Source organism: Podarcis vaucheri (assembly GCF_965113315.1).
Source record: "Podarcis vaucheri genome assembly, chromosome: 9".
In the NCBI taxonomy this organism is placed as follows: domain Eukaryota; kingdom Metazoa; phylum Chordata; class Lepidosauria; order Squamata; family Lacertidae; genus Podarcis; species Podarcis vaucheri.
The window spans coordinates 55,144,200-55,156,225 of record NC_138767.1 but is presented as its reverse complement, the minus strand read 5'-3'; the positions used below and the strand labels follow the sequence as shown (position 1 = coordinate 55,156,225).

The following is a 12,026-nucleotide window of genomic DNA, read 5'->3' as shown; positions in this document are numbered from 1 at the left end:
ATGTTTGTATTATTAAGTGGAAAAATGAAGGTTGACAGCTGCCAACTCTAGCACCCATTATTTGCACATGAAACAAAGCCTAATATTTTGTAAAAACATTATCCAAGGCACAAAAAACCCTAACCTAAGAATTTGAGGAACATGCTGGCACCATATTCCCATTTTGAATCCTGTGTTTCAAAGCATCTGCAGCGTAAGTGCAGACTTTCAATATTATGAAAAACCAAGATGTTGCATTATAAAGCTGTATTATCTAGAATCAGTTGGATTGTGTTACTTTTTAATTAGTCAACCTGGCAAAGTACTGAAAAAGAAAAAACTTTTTTTATTTTGAGCTTTGTATGTTACTTATAAAAAGCCCACGTGTAATTAGTCCATCAAAAATGAAACTGGCCTGATCAAACACATGGCCAGATGGTTGAAAAACAAAAAACAAAAGGTGTTACAACTTACACCTTTCCTTGCTACAGTTTGACAAGGGAAGTGAATATTCACTTGCCTGCCTTAGATCAGATCCCTTGTGTCATGGAAGTCAGATGCTGAGCCCACCAGCAACCAATCAACCAAACAACCAACCAGAGATATGGGTTTTCTGATAATTTTCCAATGTAAACTAGAGTAATCTGCATAGGATAATCTGCCCCACATCACTGCAGACAGCTTACCCATATTGTGGGGCTCCTGTTTTAATATCTCCTATTGTGACCTGAACATCGTCTTCATCGTCATCACTATCACTATCACTGTCATCCTCGGCCTCTGTTGCTTTCTACAAGAAAAAAAGATCACAGTTACAAATTACATTCAATGTAAGTAAGTGACCAACAATGGCAGACTAACATTTAATAGAGTACTTTCACTAGAATTGTTTCAAAATAAAAAATGTTACTGCTTTTTTGATATCTGGGTAATATTTATATCATTTAAGACTTCCAAAAAATAAAAAACTAAGCAGAAAACTGAGTGTTGAGGATAAACACTGACATCTCAAGAGAGAAAGAGTAGGAAATCTGGCTCATTTCACAGCCCCAGGACCTTTTCATATGTACTACTATGGTGCACCACTGAAGTCAATATGGGCTCTGCCACTGACTTACAATGGATGTGGACACAAGCATCCTCACTATTAAGGTTTTCTAACTAGTGCTGCATGAGAAATAACACAATAATAAAAATAAGTCTGAAATACTTATGCATATGTCCATAGTATCCATTGAAAATACTGGTGGGCATCAACCAAAAATGCTATCGAATGCATTAGAAAGCTAAGCAGCCACTCCTCCACAAAGTTGGACAAATTATTCACTGATACTGCTAGCTTTGGAAATATTATTTTAATCTCCCCCCTTAAATAATAGTACTAATAATCCAAGAATCATTCACAGTACAGTCTCACAAATGAAATGGCACTAATTTATATATCAGACACAAATGCAATGTAGCACAGTCCTATCAGCATTTTTTCCAGAGAAAACCAGCTTCAGGCAAGATCCACTATGAGCAGAGATATGGCAGGTGAGGAGGGGTTGCTCAGCCCTTACTCTACCAGATTTATTTATTTTTGCTCCAAACTTCAATGCAACAGAAAAAAAAAACAGTTATTGGGACAAGGGCTAAAATACTACTTATCTACCCAGCTGGTCTCTTCTAAAACTACCATTCTTCACAACAAACAGCCATTGGGGCTGTGTTATGTGCATGTAGTATGAAGACTGTCTGTATCAGGTTTGTTTTGTTGTTTTTCAGTAACAAGGCAAATATTTCAGCATTAGTTAAATGCAATCACGTGACTTGGTGAAACAAACAAACTCCTACTGAACTAAATTGTTTTTGCAATCATGTTAAATCTATTCATAACTTTGTACCAGTTTTTGACTGATGTTCAACACCATTGTGGAAAAGGAAGGGGGGGGAGGAAAAGGACAGTGAAGCTGACTTATTGGATGGGCTTTCAAAGATGAGCCTAATTCCAGAAGCTGCACTATCAAGCTTTGGATTTTTCAAATCATTTAGCACCTGGGTTGACTTAACTGAATGTTGGATAATAGCATCCTGCAAAAAAACACATTGACTTGAGTTCATTAGTCACCACAAGCAGTTTGTTCAGAATCCAAGTACATCAAATAACTGGTTTCAATCACCGTTTTCACGACACCATTTTCAGCAGCGGCTTCTTCTTCATTTCCAGTCGGAGGTTGAGCACTTAAAAATAATCATAATAAAAAACATTAACCAAGTTATGAGGCGTTAAGATGTACAAGAAAATCAGTTCCATTTAAAATGGGTTATATACTTGTTGTTATATCATGGATGGATGAAATAGTGTTCCATAAAAATCTGTATGTTTATTTAATACTGCATTAATATCCCATCCTTCCTCAAGGATAGTGTACATGGTCCTCCCGCTTCTCCATAATATTCTCACAGCCCTGTGAGATGGGTTAGGCTGAGAAAAAAGGTAAAGGACCCCTGGACGGTTAAATCCAGTCAAAGGCGACTATGGGGGTTGCGGCACTCATCACACAGACAGCTTTCCGGGTCATGTGGCCAGCATTGCTAAACCGCTTCTGGTCCAATGGAACACTGTAATCCAGAGCGCACGGAAACACCATTTACTTTCCCACCACAGTGGTACGGTACCTACCATATTTTTCGCTCTATAACACGCACCAGACCATAACACGCACGTAGTTTTTAGAGGAGGAAAACAAGGGAAAAAAATCTTCTAAACAAAATAGTGGATATATGATTTTTGTGGTTCATGCTGTGGACACAGACATGTGATCTGACAGTGAGTTTGGAGTAGCCCAATGCAAAAATCCTGAGGATCCATGTGGATCCATGCTTTGTAACTATGGAGGAGGGAAGGAAGGGGAACCATGGATCCTCTGCTCATGACTGCAGCAGATCCCCCCCGCCACCCGCAGGCATTCGCTCCATAACACGCACAGACATTTCCCCTTACTTTCTAGGAGGAAAAAAGTGAGTGTTACGGTGCAAAAATTACGGTATTTATCTACTTGCACTGGGGTGCTTTTGATCTGCTAGGTTGGCAGGAGCTGGGACAAAGCAATGGGAGCTCACTCCGTTGCAGGGATTTGAACCACCGACCTTCCAACTGGCAAGCCCAAGAGGCTCAGTGGTTTAGACCACAGCGCCACCAGTGTGGCGTATTGTATCGTATAGTAGCTCTTCAACAAATAATAATAAATTCATGTATTTTCAACACATTTCACACTCAATGCTACAACGATACACACAAATAAAAGAATACCTACTTGCCAGATGTTTCCTCAGGTTTCTCATCTTCATTTTCATCTACAAAAAGCAACAAGAAGAAAAAAATACTACCTTAAAATTATCTCTGACTGCAATAGTACAAACAAGAATCCCTCACAAATTTCCAGTTTTCATTTTATACAAAATGCACAGATTCCATTTCTAAATATTCCAGCTGCATTTCTCAAACCATGTATTATCTGCAGTCAGGATTGTCTCCCTTTTTACTAGTCCTTCTACACATGAATTCATAATGGGTTCAAAGCACCAACAGATGTGAGCTGTGTTTTCTTTATACTTTTTCTTTGTGAGGGGCAACCTGCTTCCTGCCTTTTCCATGCAAGCTTAAACACATAGGGACACACACTTCCAGTAAAGCAGCAATATAGAGGGAGTGGTGTTCTTGTTTTATTATGGAACTTGTGTTTTTACCTTGTATATTTCTGCCTAGATCTATGGAATAAGAGTGGTATACAAATTTAATGAATCATCATCAGCATCATAATGACATACCGTTTGTGCCTTAACTCTCTACTTTCCCCTTATGATCTTTGTACTGTTTAGAAACAATCTCAATAAAAGTGTGTTTCTGAACACCTTGGGCTTCCCCATGTCTCTCAGGCAGGAAGGCAAAGGACCAAAACAGGTTGGTGCATTGCTGCTGGCAGCCTTCCAACTCCCCCAGTATTTCTGATTTACCTTACCACTAATAACAACAAAACGTTCAAAAATCGCTACTGGTCCAAAGACCTCGGCCAACTCCTGAGAGAAAGGAAGTGGTGGTCGAGTTAAAACGTATTTAAAAGCTGGTGGGCGGAGTATTAAAAACACAAAACCCAGGGCTATGCAGAGTCAGGGAGGAGTCTCCCACCAAAGCACGAGGCTTCGAATCAGACCGTGACTTATTGCCTTTTTCACAAAGGCCCAAATCGATTCACAACAAGGCACCCCAAGTGCATCCAGGGCCCCCCTCTCGGCTGCTTAAAAAAGCCCCATATGCATGCGCAAGTTCAGCGGGGCTTAACTCTTCCCCGGTGAATGTCCGATGGGGCCCGGTGTGCCTATTCGCTTTCCAACCCAGGGGGCTCCAAATCCACAGCGGGGCCTGCCGAGCCTCCCTTAAGGAGCCGGGCAGGGGAAGGCGCCGCGCTGCGAAGGGCAACCCGCCTCCTTCCCAGAGGCCTCCCCGTCCTTTGGGAACCCGAAAAGCCGGCCGCCGAAAGAGCAGGCCGCGGCCTGGCAAGGGACACGCTGCGGGGCAGGGCCTAGCGTTTCCCGCCGGCCGAAACCCGAGGAGGGGCGGCCCGGCCCGGCCCGGCCAGCAGCATAATGGCGGCGTGGGGAGGTGGAGAGCAGCTTGAAGAAAGGAAAGAGGTGGTGGTGGGGTTTGAGAGAAGCTTCGTACCGCCATAGAGCCACTCCTCCTCCTCATCCCCGGCGCCGGCCCCGCTCAGGTCCGCCGCCAGCCTCTCCACTTCGCCGCCGGCCGACATGGCTGCTGCTGCCGCTGATTCCGCACGAGGAAGGCCCGGTTGCGCTTCGCTGAGGCGAGTCCCGCAGTGCGCCCCCGCCCCCTCCAACCTCGACCGCTTTTGATTCTTGACGGCGGCAGGAGGAAGGACAACAACAATGGCTGCCGCTGCCTCTCTCTCTCTCTCCCCCGCCTCCGGAGAAGGCGAGCGGCGGCGGCAAGCGCGACGGCGCCTCGGCCTGCACTTCCCCTCCGCCGCCGCTGCGCGACTGACACGCTCGGGAAGGGGCAGGCCTGGGCGCCGCTTTCCTCCTGAAAGCCTTTCTCTGGAAGCCCTAAGCGTGCTTACTCTGAAGTAAGCCCTGCTGAGCTCAGCGGGGCTTACTTGCCCAGGACAAGAGTGCACTTGGAAACTGAGGAGATTCCCCCCCCCAAAAAAAAAGGATGTGGGGTTGTCCCTGAGCAGCAACACCTGCACGCGAGCACTTCTTTATCTGCCCCACTGAGGGTAGCTGTGACACGCAGCAGTGTTGAAACCACAATTACAAAGTAGTTACCAAGTCAGTGCTGTAGTCAGATGCGGGCAGCCCAGAGGATTTAATGCACTCGTCTCAGCACACACAAACGCACGTGAGATGCATTCTCAATCCACTCAAAAGGCTCACCTGTTTCTCAAAGGTGTGTGTATCTACTTGCAAGGTGCCCCCGTGGAAGGGACTTAAAATAAACCAGATGCTTAAAGATTTTATTTTTTATCCAGTTTTAAGTAGTTCTTGCAAAAAGGGGGTGTGATTTGAGGCATATGATTGGACTGGGTGGCTGTTACTGCAAAGCACTTTTCATTCTTAAGCAAGGTAGTTTTGTTTTGATGTACCAGTCAGGTTTCCCACTCACTACCTGGTTAGAATGGCATTTCCTATTTCTAGGGTCTTATAATGCCGTTTTATGCCCGCTAAGTGCTCTCTGAGACTGTACAACTCAAGCCACTGGGAACTTCCCTTTTCCACCCATCTAAACACCTTAATTTGATTCTATAGTCCCCGTGCCTTTAAACATAAGCTTTACCAACCTTCCATTCTGAAAGTCCCTTTGCTCTTTTTCCTCAGTGTCTTCAGCTTGTGGTAGAGTTGGCCTAGTGAAGAGAAGTCAGCTCCTTTAATCAGCATTAGCAATTTATTTCTAAAATAAGAGGTGCTAGCTTTCAGGCCTGCCTTTATATCAGACCATTTGTTTTGGGAGGCATCCAGGTTGATAAATTTATTTAAGACACTCAGTGGGGAGGGGGGAAACAATTTGCATATACTCTATTTGCTACCACTTCACATGTTGTTTTCCATGGCTCAACCCTGGCATTAAAATGGTTTGGCCTGGTGAATGAATATTGATTCAGATTAAATCATACCTAAGAGAGGGACTTGCATTAATGACTTTTGAAAACAGAAGGTTTCCCCCCAGAACAGATTAGCTAGTGATAGCTTCTTTGTAACTTTGTCCATTTACTCAAGTCATCTTGAAAAACAGATCCAGAAATACATCTCAGTACTTTGTTGTTCCTGCTGTCTTCCTGTAGTACTTTGTAGTCTGGATTGTGTGGACTTTTGTAGAGGTTTAAGAATTGCATACCTTTTTTTTTTGCTGAAGTTAGTTGTTCATAACACTCCCAGTGTTGTGTAGGTATACATGCTTATTTTAATATGTTCAAGGACTTCTACCTGACGGTACTGCTGGGTTGATTTACCATCCTATCTCATGTATAAAATGCTAGTGAACAGGACCTGAGTACAACAGCACTCTCCTCTTATTCCATGGATTACAAAAAGGATCATGATCTATGCTTATATTATTGCTGGCTGGTTGCAATTTATCTGACTTGCTTATTAAGTCAATGTTACCAAGCAGGTGGATTAGTTTTAATTGTAACCAGTTCTAGAACTGCATTTGCAATGAAGAATGGGTATTAAATGTTTTAAATTAATGAGGCTACAAACCTAAACCTGTTCACTCAGAACAAAGCCCCACCAAACTCAATGGTGCTTACACGAAGTTAGGTACAGCTAGGACTGCAACCTTAACCATTAATTATAAATAACTAGTTTCAATCCTTTCCCCTCTAAAACTCAAAATCTCAGATTATTTTCCTGTTAAACCTTCACCCTCCCCACCCCCACACGCACATTTAATCAGTGCAACTATGACAAGTCTCTACAGAATTCAGGCTTCCAGCTTTTATGACATTCAACAATACATTGTTTAACAGATATTAAATCTGATGAGACAATTATGCGAGCCGACGAGACCTGTAGCTAGTCCTGGGTGTGCTGTTGCTATTACTACTACAGTTCCTATCACTAGGACATGAAAACACCACCGAATACTATTTTGTCTTTCAAAACCATCATTAAAAAATAATAATAAGGCGAACGTGACAGAACAGTTCAGAACCGAAAACAGTAGGAGAAACGCCCGACACAACTCTCAAAGGTCCCGCCCCGCTACACATTGCCCAGGCTCCATTCAGCCTCCGCGGCTCTTCCGGGTTGGTAGGCGAACTTCCGCCCTCAGGTGAGAGGGGCATTTGCCGGCCAAAGAGCTTCGTTCTTACAAACGCCCGAAACAGCGCCCCGCCTCCTGGTCTTCCCGACCGGCCAATTGGAGTCGGGAGCTGGAAGATGACGTTAAATCCGCGCGACCGCTTCAAAGATAGGCGTGTGCGGATTGTGGAGGCCGGCGGTGCTGTCAACTCCGCTACCCGCTTGTGAAGTGCCGGAGTGGCTTAGGATGTGCCTGATTTAAGTATCCCGCGCCGCCTGACGGGCCTCGGAGGTGCGCTTCCCGCTTCAACACATAGCAAAGGGCTTCTTTTCACTTTTGCCTCACTGACACCCCTTGCAGCCCGTCGTCTGGAGTGGTACCCACTGAGAAGTGCCCGGGGGACTCCAGCAAGCCTCTCCCACGATGTCTTCCTCTTCCACTACCTCCTCCTCTCCCACAGCCCCTGCTGGGATGTCGCAATTCTGCCAGCAAGCCTGGGGGCAGGTGTTTGCCAAGGCGAAGCGGGCTGTTGTGTTCATGGACCCTGCTTGTGCCGAAAGCCTTCACTGGGCGTGCGGAGGAGCCGGGAGGTTGCTGCAGGCCGGGGCGATCAACGTCAAGGAGTTTTCCAGCTTTGAATCTGGAGGCGCGGACCAGCCCAAAGCTGTCTTTGTGGTGGGCAGCTTGCTGAAAGGCAGGACGGTGGACATCATCCGTGACATTGTCACTCTCAGCAACTTCCAGTACTGCGTGGTTTTCACAGCTGTCAGCCATGCGGTGCACTTGCAGGCCCACAACGCTCCCGGCACTACTGAGGTTGAGGGTGCCGGCCGCGTGGTCTTTGAACAGTTTGAAGAGAAGCTCTGCCAGTGGATGGGAAACATGAACTACACTGCAGAGGTTCAACATGCCCCTTTGTTCTTGGCACCCATCTCGCCTCATCTCTTTGTAGCACCTGCCTTCTCCTTGTTTTTCCCCTTGATGGCTGAGGATTTGACTCGGATCAATAAAGCTAGACCGGAGAAGAAGAAAATTTCCCACTTGAGTGATGTTGATTTTTCATCTCTGTCTTCAGAGTTGCAGCTTCAGATCAGGTCCTTGGTTTCTGATTTCAACAGCTTGTTTGAGTACCTCAGTGTGCGGGAGGAATGTTTTGCTGTTGGGACAATAAGTAAGATAATTGCAGGGGATCTGGCAAATTATGCCCAGGCTAAGACCAGAAGGAAAACTGCACAACAAAGAGCTTCTGTCATCTTTGTGGACAGGACATTAGATTTGACAGGTAAGATGTTTGAGGGATTAACAGTTTGTTTCTTCTTGAAGCTATTCCCCTTAGTTACAAGAATACTAACCTTTGTATGTTACTGTAGGAACTTCTGAACAGAACCACTAACATGCCTGAGTTGGTGGAGGCAGTCTTAAATGAGTGTATAAACACCAGGGCCACTTTGGCTGGAGCAGCACCTGCCTCAAATAAAATCACCAAACACATATGTTAGGAAACACTTTAAAGAGCCAGTGTGGTGTAGTGGTTAAGTGCAGTAGTCTCGTAATCTGGGGAACCGGGTTCGCGTCTCCACTCCTCCACATGCAGCTGCTGGGTGACCTTGGGCCAGTCACACTTCTTTGAAGTCTCTCAGCCCCACTCACCTCACAGAGTGTCTGTTGTGGGGGAGGAAGGGAAAGGAGAATGTTAGCCACTTTGAGACTCCTTAAAGGGAGTGAAAGGCGGGATATCGAATCCAAACTCCTCCTCCTCTTCTTCTTCTTCTTCTTCTTCTTCTTCGTCGTCTTCTAAATCTGGTTTTCTGTACTGGAGTAAGGGAAGATTATATGTGGGTGAGGGAACTGACAATGACTTCATTGTCAGGGATAGCTCCTTATCTGATCAAGTTTGGGCTACTATATAAGCCAGGCATGGCCAAACTTGTCCCTCCAGCTTTTTTGGGACTACAATTCCCATCATCCCTGACCACTGGTTGTTAGCTAGGGATGATGGGAGTTGTAGTCCCAAAACAGCTGGAGGGCCGAGTTTAGCCATGCCTGATTATAGGCCCATTGAGTCAAGCTTGACCAAGGCATTAGTTTTTTGATATATTAGTTTGTATTTACTCTAACGTGGATATTGTGGTTCTTTAAAGAGTTGGAGACAGGTGCCCCTAAACACTGTCTTGTTACACTGTTATGGATACTTTTCAGCTTGCGTAACTTGAACAGGCTAGCAAGTAATTTCAAGGGTTGAAACATCTTGTACTTTGGGTTCCTGCTCTTCCTGGCTAGTGAAATCTTCCAGGGATGAGCTTTCAGTAAGATGCCTGAAGGTGGTTAGAGTCACTTTAAGAGAGGGCATAATTCCCATCTCCCTTGAAAGATGCAGTAGTGATAACATTATGGAAGAATCCAAGTGGCCTGCCAAGGCAGTCTTGGAGACCGTAGATTATTTCAAATCCATCCCAAGTTAATAAACCTTTGAGATGCCAGTTAAAGTGTAAACATACTTCTGTGATATGTGCACATCTGCCAGGATTTAACCAGCTTTCCAATTACATTTTTTAAAAAATAATTTTTATTAACTGACCAATCAAATCAACTCACATAAATTCCAAATTACAAAGCCTAATTTTAAATTTTTGTTGGGGGTACCCATATTTCAAGTTCCGAAGGGGATCCAATCATTTTCTTGCTGCTGCTTTAATGTCCACAAATCTGTCCAAATAATGTTCACAGTTCTATCCAATCCTTTCTTGTTGTTTTCCACATCTCTTCTTGTTGTTTTCATATATTTTTCCTTTCTCTTTGTGACCTCTGATGGTCTCCACAAGCGGGTTAAGATAAATTGTAATCCTGTGTGGATTTTTCCGTTCGTCCAAGAGCCATATCCAGACGGTTTCCGTATATCATCGCTTCCATAAATAAAAGCACTCTTTTATTTATCTTCATAGGTCTGTCCCTCCCTTCTCAGTCCTCTGAGGAGGTTCGCCAGAAATCCAGTATGAAAACAAATCCATTCCTCCTCCTGGTTGTAAATCTTTCGACAGAACCTACCAAAATGGCGACTCTGTTTTTATTGCTGCGTCATTCCAAAAGCTCTTGTTCTTTTCTTGATCTCCATAAGGCAGACTTTTGGTTAGAATTCATTTCCACACAGTCTTAAATCATCCAGCTTATGTCAATTACATGTCGGTTCTGACTTTAGGGGGGGTTATTGGTTAATCACATAGAAGAAAGAAATAAAGTTCCCCCTCCATCCAGTCCCGTTGCCGACATGCCAAACCTTTGATGTATCTTCTCATGATAATTTCCTCTTGATCCAACCCGTCACTCTTCTTTCACAGAGGTCCCTTCAATTAGCAGTCTTCACTTCCCATTCTTCACTTGAATATGTGCATTTGCTTCTTTCTAATTGTTTATTTCAAATTGCTGCAGCTAGTGCGCGATCAGAGACAGCGTCCAGGAGAGCTGGAGTTCACACAAGGGCACCTGGCTAGTGCCCTCACCCCCTTCCTTCAAGTCTGGGGGTGATTTATGGGCACAGCAGGCAAGGGCAGTGTTCCCCATTCCCTTGGGGCAACAAGGGAGGCTGCATACTCCCATAACAGCCTCTTAATTACCTCGTATGGGCCGGAGAGATGGTATTGTCGGCCATCTTCCAATGCGCCCCTAGTGGCCCCTTCCAGCTTTCCAATTACTGTCAAATCATGGTTGTATATAAGAGATCTAGACACCGGGCTCTAGTTTACTGTTTTTCTGCTATGTGAATAGAGTGTGAATTCATTTTATACAGTTATGGTGATCTTTGTTTGAATACCTGTCTTCCAAATGGTCAACTTCTAAAATTCACTTCTTTTCCATTTTAATATTGACATCGTTCAGCTGTTCTTCTTGTGTACACAGTCATATGATTTTGTTTTGTTCTGAATGCTCATTTCACGTAATAAACCTTTTGCTAAGTCAATGGATTATTCTTTTTCAGGAGCAGTTGGTCATCATGGTGACAACCTAGCGGAGAAGATACTCTCTTCTCTTCCCAAACTTCCAGGTCATACAAATGATGTGATGATCAACATGGTAGAACTCACAAACCTGCAGAGTGATGATGCAAGTTGCACTATTGTAGCACCAGGCTGCTTGGCACAACCAAAGTAAGAAGCTTCCGTGTGTGTGGTATTCTTTAAAAGCTATGTTGCATTTGAGTTCTGCACTGTTACCTAGCCCAGCAAAACAGAGATGTAGTCACAAGCAGGTTTTGCATGCATATTCCTTTGCTGGGCTGGAAACTGAAAATGCAGGCTGGATGTATATGTGCATCTGTATTGTGATGCCAACCATAAGCTGCCAGAAAGTTGATGTTTGCTATTGTCTATTCAGATATTGATCATTAACTCAAACACCACAATATGATGGCAATTTCACATACAAAAATGTTGCTATTGCATCATCGTTGGTATCATCTAAAATGGTGTCTGCCTAGCAGAGTGATTTTCTTTTGCCCATGTGCCCCTTCAGGTGTTCAGAAAGCTAATTTAAAAAGGGACCTAGTTCAGGTTCCAGCTATACAAGAAGGAACTAGTTCAGTTCAAGTTAATAGGATCAGAGAATGGTAGAGTTGGAAGGGACCTCGAGGGTCATCTAGCCCAACCCCTTGCAATGCAGGAATCTTTTTACCCATGACTCAGAAATTAAGAGTCTCATGCTTTACCAAGTCAGCTATAGCTCTACATGCAATGAATTACTGTTTTGGCAG

General features: G+C 44.3%; 2 protein-coding genes across 6 annotated transcripts in view; one reads left to right on the top strand and one right to left on the bottom strand.

The window, feature by feature from the left end:
• FIP1L1 (factor interacting with PAPOLA and CPSF1) overlaps positions 1–5,008 on the bottom strand; it is a 36,278-nt gene extending 31,270 nt beyond the window's left edge. For 2 of the 4 annotated variants that reach the window (XM_082238185.1, XM_082238188.1), the window contains exons 1-4: positions 4,685–5,007; positions 3,279–3,318; positions 2,142–2,202; positions 666–769 (exon numbers count right to left, since the gene is read on the bottom strand). In XM_082238185.1, coding sequence (XP_082094311.1) covers positions 666–769; positions 2,142–2,202; positions 3,279–3,318; positions 4,685–4,772 — 293 coding nt within the window. In that variant the 5' untranslated portion in view covers positions 4,773–5,007. Of the gene's footprint in view, positions 1–665; positions 770–2,141; positions 2,203–3,278; positions 3,319–4,684 lie in introns of all 4 variants that reach the window. The other 2 variants (XM_082238186.1, XM_082238187.1) reach the window with 2 other exon arrangements.
• A 2,456-nt stretch (positions 5,009–7,464) lies between these two features.
• SCFD2 (sec1 family domain containing 2) overlaps positions 7,465–12,026 on the top strand; it is a 151,870-nt gene continuing 147,308 nt past the window's right edge. The window contains exons 1-2 of one of the 2 annotated variants that reach the window (XM_082238152.1): positions 7,465–8,564; positions 11,256–11,424. In XM_082238152.1, the coding sequence (XP_082094278.1) occupies positions 7,706–8,564; positions 11,256–11,424 (1,028 nt within the window). In that variant the 5' untranslated portion in view covers positions 7,465–7,705. The remainder of the gene's footprint in view (positions 8,565–11,255; positions 11,425–12,026) is intronic. The other variant, XM_082238153.1, reaches the window with a different exon arrangement.